The sequence below is a fragment of the Rousettus aegyptiacus genome, unplaced genomic scaffold (genome assembly GCF_014176215.1).
Source record: "Rousettus aegyptiacus isolate mRouAeg1 unplaced genomic scaffold, mRouAeg1.p scaffold_m13_p_10, whole genome shotgun sequence".
Classification (NCBI taxonomy): domain Eukaryota; kingdom Metazoa; phylum Chordata; class Mammalia; order Chiroptera; family Pteropodidae; genus Rousettus; species Rousettus aegyptiacus.
Window position 1 is genome coordinate 2,912,854 of NW_023416285.1, and position 21,103 is coordinate 2,933,956.

Consider the following 21,103-nt stretch of genomic DNA (forward strand, 5'->3'; position numbering starts at 1 on the left):
CTGGTCACCCTGGGATTTCCTCCTCTGTTGACATGACCACCTCCCCAGATTTCTGGTCTGACACCCCCCCACCCCTGCATCCCCACACAGGGCCTGGCCCATGGCAGGTGCTTAGGAATGGTGGCTGTAGATGGTGACTCGGGAGGGTCAGAGTTTCCATCTGGTCTTAGAACATGGACACTTCCCTGTGCATGTGGCCCCCGGGGCGCTCAGAGCCTGGACACCATGGGCGAGCAGTCTGGGCTCTGGCCTCTGGTTTCATTGCTTAACTTCCTGGGTGTCAATTTCCACGAATATAAAATGGGCCAAATTCCTAACCATCAGGACATGTGTAAGGAATTCACTGGAATTCCCTGGAAAGATCCCGATGCACACTGGGCCCCTCTTAGGCAACAGCCGCTCCATGTGTGAGGCTGGTTCTCCCAGGATTCCTGCAGCCTTTCTGATGGTTCCTCCCCAGGGCCATCTCCACATCTGTTTAAACCTCTCATGCCCTTTAATGCCAACGCTTGCAGACTGTTAGGCAGCCCTGGGCGGTTTTCTTGAGTTCGAGGCATCTTAAAGGCAACAGATCACAAGGGAGGCCTCGGCGGACGGACCTCTGCTTCCTTTTGAGCACTGGACAGTTGTAAAGATGGTTCAGTTGGTTTTCGACCTCCTGAGCGAGTTCTCATGGTGGAAGCCGGCATTACATCAAGCCTCAGTCTGGAGCGACCTAGTCTGTGGTCCAGCTGTGCGTCCGAGACCCCGCTGGTCACTCAGCCCTTCTAAGCCATGCCATGCTTGCGCCGTCAGTGAGCTGTGCCTTTGGTGCTGGCGTCTGTGAGGATGGGACGCTGGCGTGTCCAGGGCCTGAGGTGCTGTAGACGCACGCCCACACCAGCCCATCGCCCGTTGTCAGGCACCTTACAGGCGGCCTCTTTCCATTCTCCCACGGTACCACTGTACAGAAAAGGAACCTGGGGTGCGTCTGCTCAGAAACGCCCCAAGTCCGAGTCCCCCGAATCAGTTCTCCGCCCAGAAAGCTTGTGTTTAAACCGTGACCAGCACATCTCTGCAGCGGGGCCTCGGCAAAGCCAGGGAGTCAGTGCGCCCAGGCTCTGTCCACGGTGCTGACTCTTGGCAGCCTTCGCTGCGTGGCGGGGACCATCCTCCCCGCCTCCCACACTGCCGTGGCCTCTTAGGGAGCACTTGCTCTGTGCCAGATGGTGCTCTGAGCACGCTGCATGTGTCAGCCGATCGAATCCACCCAACAACACTGCTCCTCGTGCAGCAAAGCGATAACAGTTACTCATTTCACACTCCCAACTTGCTGTGTGGTCAGCAGTGGGGCGTGATGGCCCTTCGTGCCTGTGCCCTTGTCCAGGTGACAGGGACTGGGACTCGCAGAGGTGCGGCTCGGTGGCGTGAGGGCCACTGGACCTGCAGTGGCCTTCCCTCTGACATTTCATGGGCTCTCCAAGAGGGATCCATGCAGCTCTGAGACTGAGGGCCGGCGATGGTGCATGGCGCTGGTGTGACCCCAGCTGGCTTTGGGACATCAGCCGATGTCCTTGGCAGCAGGAGATGAAGGAGTTTCTATAAAAATCTCTGCAAACCTGATGACTCTGCAGAGGGGCCGCCTGGATTCTGTTCCCTTCTGTTCCTCTGTCCTTGGCAGGAAGAGTCAGACACATCTCTCTGGGGCAGGACAAACCTGTCTCTGAGCTCTGCTGACTCCTCAGGGAGCAGCCTGAGCCACGATTCGGCCATCACGACCGGCTTTGGAGGCCCAGCATGGTGTCCGAGTTCTCTCGTGCACAGTAGGGGGGCCGTCAAGCGGGGCGGTGGGGATCCAACCCTGACTTGAGGGAGGCCACTCCGGGTGGGCTTGGGGGCTGACCAGAGGCAGGAAGTCCCACTGGGCAGAGGTGCCGGGGGCTAAGGGCTGGAGCACAGGGATCTCCGGGTGCAGGGGCCACAGGACTTGGGGGCTGTTGGATGTGGCGAAGGGGGAGAGGGCAGGATCAGGAAGGTACCCCGAATCCTGGCTTGGCGTCCCAGGCTGGGGGCACCGGAACGGGTTTATGTAGAGAGAAGCAGCCTGGACGGATGTAGAGAAAGATGTCCACGGCACCAGCATCACTCCCCAGGTCCCAGGAAGCAACCCGAGTGAGTTTCCTGTGGCCGCCGTAACAAATTTCCACAGACTAGGGGCTTAAAATAACAAAACCCTGCTCTCCCACAGTTCTGGGGGCCAGAAGTCCAAAGTCGAGGTTTCGGCAGGGCCACGCTCCCTCTGGAGGCTCTGGGGGAGGGTCCTTCCTGCCTCTTCCGGCTCCTGGTGGCCCTGGGCATTCCCTGCACCAGTGTCACCAGCCTCTGCCTCTGCTGTCACCTGGCTTTCTCCTCTGAGTGTTCTAGTAAGGACACTGTCTTTGGATGCGGAGCCGACCCTAATCCCGCCTGATCTCATCTTGACTCTCTTAACTTGATTATAGCTGCGAAGGCCCTTTTTCTAAATCAGGTGACATCATAGTCTCTAGGGCTTAGGACGTGGACATGTATTCTGGGAGACCCCCACTCAACCCACCGCCCTGGAGAGAATTACCTGTGCCCCGTCGAGGGGTGCGGACCGGAGCGAGTTACCTTCTCTTCTGCACGGCCCGCTCTCCCGGCCACCCGCCTGGTCCGACTAACTTTCCTTGCTGGGAAAACCGCACTTTGCTGCCCAAGTGCGACAGGAAGTTGAACAAAGCCGGTCGTGCAGCTGGATGGAAAACAGAACGTGAGAGATTCATCCAGCTTTGCCGCGGGAGGGGCTCGTAAATGAGGCTGATTACGTTCATTGCCAAGGGAGGTCGGTCCTGCCGTGAACCTCGTAAAGCGCCGTCCTCCATGTGGGTCCACGCAGCTGCTCGTGAAACGGGGAGAGGCCGCCTGGGGGTTAATTCTCCAGATGAAGGGGCACTCCGGGGTCATGCCCAGGCCCTCGTTGTGCAAGTGGGGGACACTGAGGCTTCAGGAATGGAAATGACTTTTGCCTGTGGTACCAAACAGTCCAGAGAGAGCTGAGACCAGACGCCCAAACCAGGGGCTCTGGTCACTGGTCACTGCCTGATCCAGGATCAAAAGGTGTTGCCAGATCTTTCTCTCCACGTCCTCTGGCTCCAGGGTCCCCTGGTCATGGGAGCACGTAACAAGCCCCTCCTCTCCACTCCACCCCGCCCAGTGAAGACGAGGAAGCCACACCCCAGAATTCCCCGGATCTCAGCTGACACTGTTCACTCGTCCCCGAGGTGGTCGTGGGGGGCGGAAGGCACCCATCAGGGCTGAAAACCCACCAAGGCAGAGGGCGTTTTCCACAAAGGAGAGTCTTGTTGCTGGAGGCAGGTCAGTGGGTCCTGGGGGTGGGGACGGCTGCCAAGATGCCCGCTCAGCTCGGGACCCAATGTGCAGAGCGACAGGGAGAACAGACTTCCCAAGGGCGCCCAAGCCCCGAGTGCCGCAGGCCCCGAGGCCGCGCTCCCTGCCATCTGCTCGGCTCCTGACTGCGAAGGTGGGCGGGGGCGGAGGGCAGAGGGCGGAGGCCTCCCGGGCCGCCCCGCCGTGTGGGCTGCACAGGCCATGGGCACTGGCTGAGGAGAGCGCGCAGGTCAGGAGGGAGGCGGTGGGTCCCGCCCCGTGGGGACAGTGGACGGGCACTCGGAAGGGGCAGCCAGCGGGCAGTTCGACACGCAGGTGTGCAGCTTAGGGACTCTCTGGGGCGGGTGTTTGTCCTGGAGTCTTGGGAACGGAGCGGCAACTCACACGTGGCGTGGACAGGTGTGCGGGGCAGGTGCCGGGGAGCCCCGGGGAGGCGGAGCAGCGAGGGTGCCTTCCTTGACCGGGCCAGACATCGTGGACATCAAGCCGGCCAACATGGAGGACCTCACGGAGGTGATCACGGCGTCCGAGTTCCACCCGCACCACTGCAACCTGTTCGTGTACAGCAGCAGCAAGGGCAGCCTGCGCCTCTGCGACATGCGGGCGGCCGCCCTGTGCGACAAGCACGCCAAACGTGAGTGCGGCGCGGCCTGCGTCAGGAGCGCGCGCGCGGGCCGGGGCGAGCTGTGCGGCGCGTGGGCCGAGGGGTGCGGCCGGGAAGGGGGGCGGAGCCCCTGCAGGGGTTCCCTGGAGAAGCCCCGGTGGACCCCAGGGTGGGACGGCAGAGGCGGGGAGACGGCCCCGTTCTGGGTGTTCCTGGGGGGCTGAGCTGTCGGGCTTCGCCAGGCGGGCTGTGGGCCAGGGAGACTCCAAGCTTTGGCTTCTGCCTTGGGTGAAGGGGGACCCTTTCCTGGGACAGGCGCCCTGGAGGAAGGGCGGCGGGGGGCACGGGGAGATTGGGACCAACAGGCTAGTTTGGGACACGGTGAGCCCAGAGCCCTCGTCCTGGGCTTCAGGGAGCGGGGTCGAGGCGGCAGCCCGATGTCTGGAGTCCGGCGAGGTCCGGCTGGAGATGACCGGAGTTCCCGCGTGTGGACGGACCGAAGCCCTGGTGGCCACGGAGATGCCAGGCGGTGGGCCGGGGCACGGCTGGTCCCGCAACGCGGCCTGGGCTGAGTTAGCGTCCAGCACTGCGTAGCTAATGGCCACAGGCCTAGTGGCTTCACACACCACAGATGACAGCTCCGAGTTCAGGGGCCTGGCCCGGGTCTCACGGGACCATAAGCAAGGTGGCAGCAGGGCTGGCTCTGGTCCACGGCCTCTGGGGAGAGTTTGTTTCCCCGCCCGTCCCCAGCGTCCAGGGGCCGCCTGCACCTCAGGGCCCCTTCCTCTGTCTTCAGCACCAAGGAAGGCTGGGCTGGGGGCTTTCTCACGCATCGCACTCCTCTGCTGCCCAACCCCACCCCGTTTCACTTTTAAGGACCCTTGTGAAGACACTGGGCCCACCTGGGTAGTCCAGTTAAAGCCCCTAATCTGAAGGCCAGCCGATCACATTAATCTCCCTGCCATGCCGGGCAGCGTGACACATGCAGAGGTTCCACGGCTCAGGGTGCAGACAGCCTCTCACAGGGCACTGCACCCGACCGCCTGGTGCCCATCGCCTGTGGCTCAGGCCACAGGCGCCCCGAGGTTTGCCTGTGCTCAGCTCTGGGTCCGACTAACATGGAATAAGACCGGGGAAGAGAGCCATCTGGGCCTCTACTCCTAGGTCTCTACCCCAGCCCCGCCCCCGGTGGGCCCCACAGGAGGAAGAGGCCAATGAGACATTATGGCACCTTCTTGTCTCTAGGGGCCGAAGTTCAAAAAAGTCCCGACTGTCCACCAGAGCAAATGACAAGTAAACGACGAAGCTATCTGCATCACGGAATAGCGTTCAGTTGTTTCAAGTACCGATTTAGAAGGTTTTCAATGACAGACGAAATGATTATGTTAGAAGATTTTATATGGGGAGTAGGGGGAGCATGACAACGACTTCTTTCTGCCCACCCCCCACCCCCAAAAGGATACGGGGACAACAGCGGGAGGAAAGTGCCCCTGGGTGCTGGCCCCTGGGAGGTCCTCGTCCTTGTATTTTAGCTCTGCACTTCAGTTGTGAGTCAGGAAACACGTGTGTGCAGGAAGGGCGGTGTTCGGGGAGAGAGATGGTTCTGCGTACCCCGAAATGTGCGACGTGCTTCGGTGGGCAGGAGGCGGATGTCACAGCCCCCCCAACCCCCCCCCCCCCGCATCATCTGGCTCCCCAGGGGGTCTGAGCAGGCAGAGCAGCCGCCCACCAGGGCAGCCGTCACCTGTGCACTTCCTGAACGGCACACCTGCTCAGACTCTGGGCACGTCATTGACATGCCTGGTGGTGGTCGAGCTGCGTGTGACCAACCCACAGACTCCTCCGTTTTCGATGACTCGACGTGACTGTTTCTCGCTCCCTCCCGCCCCGGGGCTGCGGTGAACATGACCGCCAGGGCCGTGGCGGCGTCCACCTCTCTGCAGATCACACCGCAGATCACAGTGCAGATCACAGCGCAGATCACAGCGCGGATCACACTGCAGATCACACCGCAGATCACACCGCAGATCACACCGCGGATCACAGCGCAGATCACAGTGCAGATCACACCGCAGATCACACTGCAGATCACACCGCAGATCACACTGCAGATCACACTGCAGGGCCAGGCTGTAAAGGGACGGACACGTGGCTTCTGACCACCACGGGCTTGTGCTGGGCCTGGTGGTGCTGGGGCCAGGCCTCGTGCTGAAAAATTTTTATATAAATACAAAAATTATGCTTTTTGCGTAAATGTTCATAGATGAAGTTGGTCTTCACCCGTCTTTTCTTACACTCTCTTTGCCCAGGTTTATCAAGATTTTTCTACTCTTCTGAAATGAGCCGGGCCGCCTTTTCTCTCTCTTCCCGGAATAGTATAATATATTGCAGTCTGAGTAAAACTTATAGGTGAATCTTTTATTATTGGTTCATACAGGTTTCCTATGGAGTTCATTTTGCATTTTAACATTTTCTAGAATTTTTTTTTCCTTTGCAAACTCAATGTCCTGCCCAGAAACTTCCTCTTCGAGGCCGGTGGCCGGATCGTCACCAGTCTTTTTTCCTGCCTTTGCCTTGACAGCTTCCGTTTTTCCTTTTCCGATTTCATTTGCCGTCCCTTGCTAGTCGGCGAAATAGCCGACTTTCACCCAGATTTCGTTCATTCTCAGTTCCCATGAGAAATTAAGCAAGCAGCCGATGGCCACTTAGCAGGTGTTGTTTTAGGTCAGAACACAAGCAATTGTTATTTGAGCTGGATATTCTTTAAGAGACTTGGTGATTCTAACTTGTTCCCTAGGTCTCGCTGGCTGAGCGGCAGCCCGCAGGCGGGTGGTCAGGGCCTCCGTTTCCCAGTAGGGAAGACAGTGGTTTTCTGTTCACTGAGTGAAGGGCGTCCGGGCCGCAAGTGGACGTTCGTGTCTGCTGTTGGCCAGATGAGGAAACAGGCGGTGACCTGCCCGGGCGTCCATCCACGGCAGAGCTGTGGGGCACAGGCCGCTGCCACCCAGCCCACGGCTGCCTGTCTTTCTCCTAAGCAGTAGAAACCAAGGGCTTTTGTCTGCTAGTCTTTATGACAGCGTAACCATGGAAACAACTGTACATGAGTCCTCAAAATAGACAGTTATTTCTGCTTTTAACAGCGCAGAGTCTGCCGAAAGGAAGGGCTGCGCCGGAGCACAGAGAGTTCTCAGAACAGGTGGCGGTGATGATCGCGGCCCCTCGTGGAGCCCTACTATGCGCCGGGTGAACTAACCACGGCTTCCGTCTGCTGAGTGCTCGCTCCGCCCAGCAGCTGTGCCGGGTTCCTCTCTCATTACGCCCGCGGAGCTACCCTGTGACGGAGGCCAGGAAACTGAGCGGATTAGTTCCCTGTGGCTGCTCCAGCAAGTCGCCACACACTGAGTGGCTTAACTCTGGAGCGCAGTGAAACCCAGGTGTCAGCAGGGCCGTATTCCTTCCGGAAGTTTCGGGGGAGAATCTGCGTCCTTTCCTTTTCCGGCTTCTAGAGGCTACCGGCATTTCTCCCCCATCTTCAAAGCACAGCACCCCAGCCTCCGCTTCTGTCACCCCCTTTCTTCCATCACCCTTGACCTTCCTACTCCCCCCTCAGGACACCTTTTGTGGTTACAGCGGCCTTTCTGGAGGGACCAGGACAATCTCTGCATCTCAAGATCCTCAGTCACGTGTAGCAAGCCTTTTGGCACATGAGGCAATGTATGCCAGGTTCCAAGGATGAGGATGGGGACGTCTTGAGGGGCCATTTTTGTCACCGAATTGAGGCACAGAGAGGTTAAGACATGTTCCCAAGGTCGCACAGTGAGGTAGAGCCAGGAAAGAGGCTTCGATTGTCACATGCCTGTCGGCCTTGGCTCTTTCTTGCTTCATCTTCACAGAAGCCTGAGAGGTAGGAAGTCTGTGGGAACTGCGGGCGAGCCGGGTTCGTTTAAAGGACTTCAGTAGGGTCATCCGGGGACTTGCCTTCGGTAAGGGATCTGGGGTAAAAAAACCAGACCCAGTACCACCTGCTGCGGGGGCAGGCGTCTGGGGGCAGAGCCAGGGCCGCCTCCCAACAGAGGGACGGGCCGCGCGCAGGCGCCGTGGCCGGATCCTGAGGCCAGTGAGGCTGGGGTGGGGGGCGGGGAGCGGGGCAGAGGCAGGAAGTGAGGTCAGGGGGACACGTGGGTAGGGGAGGGGCCACACCAAAGGGGCTGGGCCAAAAGGAAGGATGCAACCAAAGGGGGGTTCGGCAGGGCTGGACCCCTACGCCGCGGAGTGGAGAGTGCTCTGCGGGGTGAGGGTGGACGCGGGGTCCCACCGGCAGGCAGGGGAGGAGCCTGGCTGCAGCGGGCGAAGGGGCAGGCCGTGGGGCAGGGACCGCGGTGGGGGCAGGTCGCGCAGGGCCAGCAGCCACAGTCGAGGTTGGAGTTTACTTTGCCTGAGGGCGTCCGTCACCCGGTGCTGAGCACGGGACGGTCACAGGCAGAGAATGACAACTGTCATCTCTTCGCTGGTGAGTGGTCACTGTGCTCACCGGCTTTGTGACCCCGTGTTCCCCCCACTCTGCATAGCCTCAGGCTTCCCAGTGGCAGGGGGTAGGAGGCTCATGGGCGGGAAGGGGACCGTGCAGGAGGCTGCTGCCCCAGCAGTGGCATTGTGCAGGAGTGACGAGGTTCTGGGTACCCGGGGCACCCCGCGACCCACACCGCCACTCCTTGTCCTGCAGTGTAGACCTCTGCCTTCAGCTCCTCCGGGAGTTCTGCCCAAGGGGGCTAGCCCGGGCCTCTCCTGGAGCGGAGGGGGTGGCCGAGACTCACACCCCCGCTGGTCATGCAAGTGGATATCCTTGCACAGCATCAGAGCAGAGGAGGGACCTGTTGCCACGGCAACCAAGAGCGGTGGCGGCGACCAGGCAGCTCTCCATCCGCTCCTCAGGCCTGTCTCTTCCTGTCTTCTCGGCCTCCAGGACCGCGGGCCCCACCTCCGCATGCCCGTCCGTTTCCCTCCAGGGTCTCGCTGGCCTGCACGACTGTCGCGGAATGTGCGGCTCACGCCAGGGCCGCTCGCGGTTCAGCCCCTACCCCCTCACCCCACCCGATCCGCTCAGCCTGTTCATCCCCCTCCCCCCCCATGCTGCCAGCGACAGGAGTGCCACACCGCAGGTGCCACTGAGAGGGACACAGAGCAAGAACCCCGGGTGCTCAGAGGCCACTTCCAGTGGGGACAGTTTTCCCTGCTGGGCCTAGAAACCTAAGTGGAACTGTATCGGGCTGGGGACAAAGCGTGTCAGGAACCGCACGGAGAAGAGGTGGCACCGGTGGGCAGCGCCAGAAGGTTCTGTCTGCTCGGCGAGCGGGGCTGGGCCCTGACACGGCCCCGGGCCTGACACGGGGCATGCCACCATGCCTGAAGACAGGGTCAGATCCCTGCGCCCAGGGAGCTCACTGCCCCACGAGGTGACCGCGCACCCCTGCTGGTGCCATACAGGAGGGCCCCCCGAGGCCGTACGGGCAACAGGGGTGAGCGTTTGATTTCTTTAGAGCGTCTGGACAAGAGGTAGAGAGAGCCGGATGTTGGATTTGGGGTTCGGAAGGCTGATTGGGAGCTGGTAGGAAAGACGGGCTAAAAATGGGAAAAGAAATTTCAGGGAGAGAAAACAACGTGAAAAAAATGACTATACGAATGGTTCTGCGGTTTCACTGAGCAGTTACTCCAGTCTCTCGCCGGGCCGGTGCTCCCAGGCGTCACCTCGGGAAGCCCCGTCAGGCTGTGCCCTAGCGAGGGGCTCGCCTGGGTCCCACGGAGCTGTATTCTGCTCCGCTGCCTGGTGGCAGGGTGGGGGCTGGGACAACGTGAGCGAGATGCCCAGGGCACGACGTCACAGGAGGCGTTCGTTTAAGGCGACCCTGTGAGCGGCGTGTCCAGTGCGGCGCCCTCGGAGCCCGTCTGAGGGTCCGAGGCTCTGGCAGGAAGGAGGTCGGAGTGTGGCTGCAGCAGGTTGGGTTTGTGTCTGAGGCTGGGGCAGCCGGCCAGGTGGGGGCCTGAGTATGAAGGAGCTTGCCGGCCACATGCAGGGGCTTGAGCCTTTATCCAGCGGGCGCGGGCTCCGAGCCACGCAGGGTGCCACGCAAAGGCCGCCGGCGGAGGGGTGTGCGGGCCGTGCGGGGCGGGAGAGGGGTCTGGCCCCGGCCTCCGGCCTCGCCTCGTCTCCCTGGCTGCACAGCTGCTTCGTGCCTCCCTGGGCCCCTTCGCTTCACTCTGGTGATTGGGGTGGGGGGCGCATCTCACCTGTCCCCATAGGTGACAGCAGTGACACCATGAGACTCCCAGCAGAGACACCGTGGTTGTCAGGCAACCAGCTAAGGCCACAAGAGCCTTCATTATGCAGAATCCTTAAAAAGAAATAGGGCGGAGATGTTCGCTGATCCGGGGTCTGCCGGCTTTAAGTGTCAGGGTGGCGGGGAGAGGGGCGAGGGAGCCCGTCACCGGTGACAGGGCTCTGGGATGGTTCTTTTAGACTCTTGGCAGCAGTGATTACCGTGAAATGTCCTTAGCGATTCTGTCAATCAGACGGGAGGCCCCGATCTCATTAATGCCTGGGGACATGCAGTGTGTGGGGTGGTGGCGGTGGGGGGGCAGGGGCTAATACTGCTGTCATCTGATAAAACACTGTCATATCGAAAATTTCATAAAAATGTTTAAAAAGAACATTTAGGGATAATTTTCTTCAGGCTTGTTATTATCCCTTCCCGTTAATTTTTTGCAGCCCTGATCCTTTCGTGCCTTAAAAAAACATCGCACATTGCAGGGGTAGTCAGAACTGAGGTTACGGCGTATTTCCAACTATTGATTAGATCATCCTCTTGGCCTCTGACCTTGGCGGTCTCCTGGTCCTTGAAGCTGGCAGAAGACGCAGCCCAGGCTCTGTGACATCCAGTCTGGCTGCAGCGCTGTGATTTGGTCCCGTCCAGGAGATGCGCAGGGTGCAGGGGTGAAGTGAGCGGGACCAGGCTGAGTGGTTTTGGGTGGAAGCTGGCCAGAGGCGGGTCGCAGGGTACATGGGCCCCCTCACAGTCGGGGTGCAAGAGACAGGCCCGCGTTATGTTTTTATAACCCACCTGTTCTGACCTCTAGCGACAGAAATGGGGTAGTGCCTGGGTCCCTGCTGACAGTTCGGGTCCCTCTTCCCGCAGACCCTCCACTCTGTTCCTCCCACAGATTAGGTCTACACCCTTGATCACGCGGTAAAGAAATCAAGTATTGAACGTTTTTCCTTTACTTCAGGCATCTGAGAGAAGAGGGACATGTCATCGACCCTTTTTTAATGTAACAAAGAAAAATTATGAACGTTTATACCTGGGGAAGTAAAGATGTCGGTGTGATTATTATCACCAGGGCCCGAAACCTGATCTTGTGAGATGACCGATCAGAATTCAGAGGGTCTAGAGGCTACAGGTGACTCCCAGGAGGTTTCCTGAGGGAAACCCCAGAGAAACCCACACCCCGCCATGCTCTCTCTCTCCCCAAGCCCTGGAGGGGCCCCCGCGGCCCGTGGGGTGACCCCTTCCCTGGCTTACAGCACCCCGATTACACAGCCTTCAGCCCCACCCTGTCTCAGGGCCTTTCCACGCGCCGCTCCTCCGCCCTGTTCTCCCCTGGCTTCATTCAGCTCTCTGCTCCCTGTCTCAGGTCTGGAGACGCAGAACTGGCCAGCGGCTGGTTTCCATGGGGCCAGCTCGGCAGTTGTCAGATGTTAGAGTTCCTCTGTCCTGGCTAGCCGGTCAGTGGCTGCCGGCCTACCACGGTATCCTCGTCCCTGACCCCCAGGCCAGTCCCAGGCGCAGGTCCTGTAGCTAATGCTTGCCCAGCAGGGCCCCTAGTCCCTGCCCTGTTCTAGCACCAGGACCTGGTCAGCCAGTGAGGGCGCTGGTGAGCACACGGTGGGACAGCCAGCAAGGGACCTGAGCTTGGAAGAGCCTGCCCTGATGCTGGGAACCACCATGCATCAGGAAGGCCTGGCTGTTGGGGGCAGTGGGGGCGGCCAGGGGGGCCCCCACTCACTGCCCACTGCGTCCAAGGGGGGGATCATCCAGCAGGGCCAGCAGCCTGTCACCTTCAGGGGCCAGGCAAGCAACATCCTGTGTGGAGTAGCTGGTCTAAGATAATAGGAGGTGGGTAGTAGGTGACAAATGGGACCCAAGCCCCATCTGTGGCCGAGATATTTGATTTTGCTACATGCCCCCGCCCCCCGCCGTCGGAGCAGCCAAACAGAACGCACCTGCGAGCGGGGCTCAGCTGAGAGTACCCTGCGGCCCATGATCAGAAGGCCCAAGGCCAGCTGGAGCCACGGCAGCGCCCCGCCTACCGCAGGGCGTGGTCCAGCACATTCCAGAATGTCACCTGTGCGGCTATCAGCATCACCGCTAGGAGGCAGTAGTGTGCAGCGCGGCCAGCGCAGCTGTGCGTTCAAACGCCCGCGCCCCCGCTTTCTTCCAGCTGCGAGACCTCGGGCGCGGTTTCCAGCGGTCTATGGCTCCGCGCCCCTGCCTGTGAAGTGGGAATAATACCACTGTTTTGACGAATGAATGAATGATACACAGCGTGCGCCCCAGGCGGAAACGGCCGGGTGTCGTTTTGACTCTGGGGGCGGGAGCGGCCCAGTGACAGCCGTCATTTCTCTGTCCCCGCAGTCTTCGAGGAGCCCGAGGACCCCAGCAACCGTTCCTTCTTCTCGGAAATCACCTCCTCCGTGTCTGACGTGAAGTTCAGCCATAGCGGCCGGTACATGCTCACCCGGGACTACCTCACGGTCAAGGTCTGGGACCTGAACATGGAGGCGAGGCCCATCGAGACCTACCAGGTGAGCCGCGGCCGGGAGGCCCCTTCGTGGAGGGGCCAGGGCTGCCAGGCTCCCCTCGACTCACCCCCCCACCCGCCCCCCGCCCCTTCTCGCCTCAGGTCCACGATTACCTTCGGAGCAAGCTCTGTTCCCTCTATGAGAACGACTGCATTTTCGACAAGTTCGAATGTGCCTGGAACGGGAGCGACAGGTAACCTTCAGACGGGGAGGAAGGGGGGGGGCCCTACCTGCCGACCTGGGGAGCGCTCCGCCCAGTGGGGCCTCGGCTGGGGACCCGGGCAGATGCTTCCCGCAGCGTTCACTGTTAATCAGCCCCAGTAAGTCAAAGCGTTTGAAAGGGGCCCAGCTTTCTCATAGGCAGGAGCTCTCCGCTCCCGAATCCAAGGCCGGGACTCAAAGCTTCGCGTTGGGTGGGCACACCCAGCGTCCGTTTTGAGCCCTCACTCTCCACGCGGGCCCATCCCTGGGCTGGCGGGGCCTCCACCCCGCAGACGGCTGTAGCCACTGAAGTCCCCCGGCCCGCTGCAGCCACCTCTTCCTAGCGGCACCCCCCCTTCAGGCCCACCCAGTCGCTGCCTGTCACGGCCCCGCCCGCCTGGGAAGTGGCCTTGAGTCTGCTGTGAGTCCCTGGCCCCCCATCACCCTGCTCACCCTGGGGCCGGTGTGGACAAGGATGGCCCAGTGCAGGGGCCCAGGTGACAGTTCACTGCACAGATAAAGCCACACACGTCACATTTTCACAGTCGGATCAGTTCCGGTGACACTTTGCCCCCTTGCAGCCCAGGCCAGGGTGGCATGCGCAGTGACGGGTGTAGTGAGAGCTGGCGGTGTTCCACTCAGCCGCCACCCCGGGGGTGTGTCCGCCCACGTGAACCCCATTCGTCGTGTGTATCTCCCCAAGTTCTGAGGGGGGCCAGCACTGCTTTGGTGGTGTAAGAGCTTCTGTGCCACGACCCTATGTGGCTTTGGCCACAGGCACGTGGGGACCGTAAAAAGGTAGGCAGGCTCAGGGAGAAGGGGCCCCGCAACCGTAGGACAGGACCAGGAGGGAGCCACCTCGCAGCAGGGAGCCCCAAGTGGGGTAAAGCTGCTGTGCCCACGGCTGGGGATCCCCTAGAGCAGAACCCCAGATACCCCCAGAGAGGACAGGGGCCCTCAGGTACCCCTGAACTGCAAGCTTTGACACGCTGCGGGGCTCCTTGCCAAACGCTGCCAGTGGGATGCGGGTTCTGTTACTCCACTGCCTGCCATTCCTCCACATTGCCACCAGGGGGCGCCCGTGAACAGGCGCCGCCTGCCTCCCAGGGACGGAAGCCGCCACGCTGGTGTTGCTGCCCCGTGCCCAGCCTGGAGCTCAGCCACTCTGCCTCTCGCCAGCCACTTCCTGCCATGCCCTTTACACACCAGCCTTCCCCAGCCCTGGTGGTCTCCCCCGCCCCCTTCCTGTATCCCTCTGCGCGCCCCACTGGAACCCTGCCCACATTGCACACGGCTCACTCTTCCTTGTACCCGGCTTTGCAGACTCAGTTCCAGGTCACCTCCTCCGGAAAGCCCTCAGGGTTCTCTCCACCTTGCCCCCAGACTCCTGGGTTTTCCTCTCACGTCTTGGCAGTTATCACAGTTTCACGGTTTTCTCCTTGCCTCTGTTTGCCTTCCCCGCGGGTCGGGTGACCTGGAGGTGGGACTGTGACTCAGCCCAGGCTGAGCCCCTCCCGTGGGGCCTCGGAGTGTCCGGTCAGTGGCTGTTGACGTTCGGGAAGGCACAGGGGTGTGCCACCTCCTTCGCTTCATCCCGAGCACCCCTCTGAGCCCAGCATGCCCTGCGGACGGGGATCCTGAGACAAATACGCCCTGGTCCCAGACTTCCAGGAGCTGGGAGGCTAAGGGGAGGAGCTGGCACTGCCCTCCGGGCCGCAGCCTTGCCGACCAAACAAACCCGCATCCCACAGGCTCAGTCGGGCTGCCCTCACGTTCATGAATGCTCACTGCACCCCACAGTGTAGACGGCAGCACAGAGCAGCCCATTACCCGCCTCCGGCAAGACTTAGGGGGGCAGCCTTGTGTAACGGGCCACAGCTTTGGGGTCAGACACCCGTGATTTCCGGTTTGCACACCACCACTCCCCAGCCGCGTGTAAGCTGCCAGGCCTCCTGAATCTGCTCCCCTGGGACGTGGTCCTGATGAACTGTGACCTTCCAGGGCCGCTTTGAGGCTGAGACTCGGCGCGTGAAGCTACTGGCAATGGGTGGTCCAAAGATTTGCATACATGGCGGGTTGTCTGTCTTGTACCCACCCTGGTTACCTGCCTGAAAGAACCCTGCTGAGCCTCCTAGACCCACCGCAAATGCCACCTCCTCTAGGAAGTGCTCCTTCATTTGCCCCACCTGGGAGGAAGGGATTTGTGTCAATCAAGACAAAAGCCTGTCTCCCTGTCTCTACAGTTACAGCCCCAGATCACCCAGCGGTCGGCTCCACCGCAGCTGCTCTGGCTCAGGGGCCTGTTTGAGAACCAGGGCTGCACCTGTGTGTGGGCTGCTGCGCCCTCCCTGGGCCGGGATGCTGGGCTTAATGAGCGCCCCAGGTGGGCCGGAGACCTCCAGCTGACCCCTCTCCTTCGAAGGCTTGGGGGAGGGGCTGCCAAATAGGGCAGCCCGGGCTGGGGCAGAGGTCGTTGGGAGAGGTCTGATGAGGGAGGCCTGGGTGTCCCCGGCTCTCGCTGGGGGAAGGGGAGGATCTGAGAATCCACTTTCTCTTGCTGCTGCTGTCACCCCGGTGTCCCAAAGCCAGGCACAGCGGGTGACCAGGAAGGACGGAGGAAGGAGTGAAAGCAGGGCCCCCTCTGACACGCAGCACTGACCACCTGTGCATAAAGCCCTGTGGGATCCCGGCGGGGGTGGGCGGGGGGTTGTCCTGTGACCCATCCCGACAGAGCCTGACACCAGTGGACGCCTGTCAGGGCCACAGTCACGTCTCCCCTTGTTATCTGCTGAAGGCCGGCCTGACGGGGTTGCTGCCCGGGTCAGGAGGTCAGAGATCATCCCAGCTTCTCCTGCCCTCATTCCCGTCCCCGTCCTCGTCCCTCAGGAGCATCTCACCCTCCCGTAGCCCTTTGCACACTGTCCTACCCCTGGGGGAGCTGTTCCTTCTGTCACCTCCTGGGCTGCATAGGATCCATGTGACAATGGATAGGCCACAGTCGTCCGAGTGTCCACTCATTGCCAGGGTTGACCCTAAGCTCCCTGCCCTCCTAACTCAGCCTTGGGACACTTTGGGATTGGGTGGCGAGGTGGCCCCTCTTGCCCCACCCCCCAGTCTTGGCTGCAGTGCTGACTTCACCTGGCCCCAGCTGTGCCCTCTAGCCCAGTGGTCCCAGCCTTTGTGGCACCAGGGACTGGGGCTCCTATGAGCATCTAATGCCTGAGGATCTGAGGCGGAGCTGAGGCGGTGATGCTGGCGCTGGGAGCAGCTGCAGATGCAGATGAAGCTTCGCCCGCCCGCCCGCCGCTCACCTCCTGCTGTGCGGCCTAGTTCCTCACAGGTCACTGACCAGTGCCAGTCCGCAGCCCGGGAGCTGGGGACCCCTGCTCTAGCATGTCCCTTATAAAGCCGCGTACGTGGGGGGGGTCCACGGGCTGGGCTCCGGGAGCCGCCGGCGCTGTCGTCCCCAGGGGCTCTGAGCAGGGCCTGATGCTGGGGCGTCTGTGCTCTGGGAGAGCCCTGGGGCCCTGGGTCTGGGACTTTGTCACCTCCTCCCTCCTTCCGGCCTGGTCACAGTTGTGAGCCACTGGGGAAGGTGGAGGCCATTCCTGGTGACGACCCAGGGCACGGTAGAGCCAGCCCAGGCTTCCCAGGGCAAGCCGACTTGAAGCCAGAAGACAGGCTTCTTCAGGCGGGCGGGAGGTGGGGGCGCTGTCTCCACACCCGGCAGCGAGCCGCGCCGGGGGGCTTGTGGCACCTGCGAGCACCTCCACCTGCCGCCTCTTGCCGCCTCGTGTCATTTAGTGGTTTCAACAACAAACAGGTGTATTCACAGGAATTTTAGAACAGAGAAGAATAGAGCCAGGAAGCACCTTAGAATCCTCCGCCCACCCTCCCTTCGCCCCCAGATTAGACAAATCTCTTATAAAGGCAGGACCGTTTGAGCGCTCACCCCCTGCCCACTCCCCACATAGCTCACTGCAGCTCTGCCCGACGTCGGGGAGCAGAGGGCTGGCCGGCCTAGAGGAGCCCCTCCCGGGTCTGCCTGGGCGACCAGAACATTCGCGAAGAGCCGCTTCACGGAGGGGCTGTACCCTTATTGCTCTCCCAGAGCCCCCCACTCCGAGCTCTGAACACGAGGGTGTCAAGGGGAGGTGACGCCAGACGCTGACGCTGAAGGTGGTGGGCTCCGGCGGAGGCTGGCCTTGCCGGTGCCTGGCCGTCTTCAGGGACCTCGCGGGCTGGGCGGGGGAGCTCCCCAAAGCCACTCGTGGGTGGAGACCAAAAGAGAATCTTGGCCCGAACTTGCCAGGCTCTACGCCGAGTGAAAGGTTCTCTCTGAAGGGTCGGAGCTTCGAGGGGCCGACTCAGAGACAAACGGCAGGCGCATAGGTGGAAAATTCAGCGTAGCGGGACGGGGCGGGTCTGTGACACCTGCACACTGACGGCGCGCAAGGGGAGTTCGTTTATTCACTCAGCGGCTCAGAGACAGGGGGTCCTGGGGTCCGCCGGGAGCGGTGGGTCCTGGGGGCTCAGGGGCCTGCCCGCTGCACCCCAGCGTGGGCGTCGGGTTTGCCTCGCTCAGCTCCCCGCTGCGTGGCCTCCGCTCCTGGGGGTCTGGGGGGCGGGGGAGGTACCGGAGGTTATTTCTAGGCGTTTGGGGCAGACACTTGAGCCCGTCTGTCTCCTGGTACATGGCGTGGCGATGGCGGCTGCGACTTGAGGGAGGACAGGAGACCCCGAGGGGATGGCACCGAGGCAGGCGTGGCCGCGCGTCTCCCCCCGGGGGCTCCGGGGAGCTCCGGCCGCGTGGCCCCACCCCTCAGCCCTCCCCCCTTTTCCCCTCCCCATCCCCCGCCCCTCCCCCCGCACCCCGTACCACCCCACCCCCTCCCGCGCCCGCCTGACGCGTGTCCTCCTCCCGCCAGCGTCATCATGACCGGCGCCTACAACAACTTCTTCCGCATGTTCGACCGCAACACCAAGCGGGACGTGACGCTCGAGGCCTCCCGGGAGAGCAGCAAGCCGCGGGCCGTGCTCAAGCCGCGGCGCGTGTGCGTGGGCGGCAAGCGCCGGCGGGACGACGTCAGCGTGGACAGCCTGGACTTCGGCAAGAAGATCCTGCACACGGCCTGGCACCCGGCCGAGAACGTCATCGCCATCGCGGCCACCAACAACCTGTACATCTTCCAGGACAAGGTGAACTCCGAGATGCACTAGGGTGCGCAGGGCCGCGACCTGCCTGCAGGCCCCCGGTGGCCGGCCCCCTGCCCCAGGGACAGCGCAGGGGCCGGAGAAGGCGGCCACGGGGGCGGCGCGTCCCTCCCCCGCGTCCCTGGACGCCTTCACCGGCCGTTGTCAGTTTGACACGAGGACAGCAAAGGCTTTCACGGCCAGAAACCGGCAAGTGGACGCGGCGACGGTCTCGGCCTTGGCATTCTGGGTCCTCTCGGTCCCGTCTGTACTTGACCTGCGTGCGGGCCTTGACCCCACGCTAGGGTTTTTACATCTCTAGGTTGATGTTTGTCCCCGGGGATTCCTCTCTGAGGAAGCGGGAGCCGGTGGGAGCTGCTTCTCCCGTGACCGACTGGCCCCCAGCCGGGGCTCTGGGGACAGATCCGGAAGCTCAGAGAAGCCAGCCGGGGTCCCGGATCACCAACGGGGCAGCTCCTCCCGCCACTCGCAGCGGAGGGCCCCACTCACGGGCCGGACTGCGAACTCCTGCTGAGCGTTGGCGGGCGCAAGCTCCTCTTCCCGGCCCTTCTCCGTGTCCCGAGTGGCAACGGGGGGCTGAGGTGTTCCCGTGTGCGTGTGCGTGTGCGGCGTCCTCACCACTTACCCGCCCTGCCCTGCGTGCCTGCTGTGTCCCGGCCCTCGGTCCTTTAGTGCATCGATTTGATCCCCACCATGGCTCCGCAGGGCTCCCTGTCATCCCCCAGCCGTCACTGGGCACCCACGGGAGCTCAGTCTGGGTCTGCCCAGGACCTTTTGGAATCCTCGTCGTGACCCGGTGAGGTGGGAGGTGTCCGTTTCCTCCACAAACACCCACTCACTGCCCACTGCGCGCCGGGCTCCGTGCCGGGCTCCGGGCATTAAAAGGTGACTAAGTCACCATCCCTGTTGAACAGCTGTGGGGACCAAGGCCCCGGAATGACCACGGTTTGCCCAGGCGTGCACCAACCGAGCGGGGGAGTTGGGAACCCCGTCCAGGCCTTCACGCAGGAGCTGGTGGCTCATGTGAAAGCTGCAGTCTAGCCCAGAAGGTTCCGGACACTTCCGTTCATCTGGGAAGCAGGACAGAGCAGGTGGGAGGGTGACGGAGGTCCTGGGAGGGCCAAGGTGCAGGGGGAAGGATGGAGAAGACATCGGCGGCTCTGTGCTCTGTTCGGGGCCTTCGCGAGCTCGGCCCTCCACACCGCCGGGCTGCACCCACGCCGACCCTGGCTCCTTTCTCAGATGCCCTGGACTGCCTCCGGAAGGGTCTCGCATGTCACGACCACATTAGGGGACCTTCCCTTGACTGACTGCACAGTCTCGGGACACTTAATAGTTCTTGCGGCTCTGTCGAGACCAGTTCCGCCCGCGCCACCACGAACCGTCATGGCCTGGGATGGCAGCTGGCCCCGTGCCTGCGTGTCTGGATTCAGAAGGCCGCCGGCAGAAGCCCCCACCACATCCACCTTTTTTCACAAGATGTAACCTAACCCAGGAGATAACACCACCCACAATTTTTCGTCAATGGGTAACGGTATACGTTTCGTGTGTGTCAAAGCACAAAACGCATGAGCACTCACTTCCGGCCATACAATATTTACACAAGGAAATGGGTCCATTGATTTTTTTTTTAAATAAAGTGAATGAAGAATGTTTGTTTATATATCACTGTAAAATCCAGGTGACCTGGACAGTATTATATGTACATATCGATTCTAATTAAAATTAACAATCACAGGATTGGATTCCTTTTTTCCCCCTTTGTAAAAAGAGGTTCAAGAATGTGGTAAACTGTATAGAAATCTTGTCGAAGCCAAAATCCAGCTCTGAGGGCCTTACACACTTACTCGGATCTTTGGCACACTCCATTTCTCTTTGTGATTCAGACGCTGAGAGGAAACTAGCATTTGCAGCTCGAGGTGACTGTCAGATAATAGATTCAACATTTACCATCTACGAAATGCAGGTCGCACACTGTCTTCAACAGCAGGTCTTCACACAGTTCCTGGTTCCATACTTTCGTTTCCAACTCTGGCTACGAAGCCAGAAAAAAAAAAAAAAAGGAAAAGAAAGAAAACGCTCTCTTCAGAAGAAAAGCCCGTCTTCGGATCCCTGGAAAGTAACGCTGTCCAACGCGAACTGTGGATCATAAAACGTGTTCTGAGAGAAGGTGTTGAGGGGGGAGGGCCGAGGCTCGGCATGGCAGGCGGTCACGAGCGTCGCGCCTGACGCCGTTGAGGTTTTCTGCTGTTCTTGGGCGAACGGGGCGTTCACAGCCGCTGTGAAGGCGTTGGATTGTTTCTCTTCTGATTCTCTCTGGGGACTGGGCTCTCGGTGGCGGTGACCCACTCGTGGTGGTGGAGCAGGCAGACCTGGCCATTTTGGACTCTGTGACTCATAGGTGCATTCTTGATTTCTTTGTGTCTCACGAATTACCCAGCTGTTGACTAAAACTATAAATATGTGAATACCAGCTTTTTCCAATAAAATAACAAATGTTACATTGAAAATGTAGCCCGGAGTGGTGCGGGTTTTTTATTTTTATTTTTTTTGTATTTATTTAATACATCCGTCGACCAGAGACCTAATTTAAAAACAAATAAAACAAATAGGGCGCCACCGCCGAAGATGCAGAGTCCTGTACCGTTGCAGGAAGTGATACCCGACGGGGGAAATTAAACGTTTAGACAGCTTCGTCAGAGGAAGGAGGAGTTAAGGCGGGCGCGTGACGCCCCCCCCCCCCCCCCCCCCCCGCCCCCGCGCGCTCCCCTTGGTTCGATCCTTGCAGCCTACGCAGGGGCGCGTGAGCCCTTAGCCTGGGGTTT

At 61.0% G+C, this 21,103-nt stretch overlaps 1 protein-coding gene across 2 annotated transcripts in view; it reads left to right on the plus strand.

Moving 5' to 3' along the window:
• Positions 1-20,792, plus strand: part of PPP2R2C (protein phosphatase 2 regulatory subunit Bgamma) — an 84,452-nt gene extending 63,660 nt beyond the window's left edge. For both annotated transcript variants that reach the window (XM_016161242.2, XM_016161243.2), the window contains exons 6-9: positions 3,875-4,039; positions 12,697-12,866; positions 12,965-13,056; positions 17,993-20,792. In XM_016161242.2, the coding sequence (XP_016016728.1) occupies positions 3,875-4,039; positions 12,697-12,866; positions 12,965-13,056; positions 17,993-18,284 (719 nt within the window). In that variant the 3' untranslated portion in view covers positions 18,285-20,792. The remainder of the gene's footprint in view (positions 1-3,874; positions 4,040-12,696; positions 12,867-12,964; positions 13,057-17,992) is intronic.
• Positions 20,793-21,103: the final 311 nt, after the last annotated feature.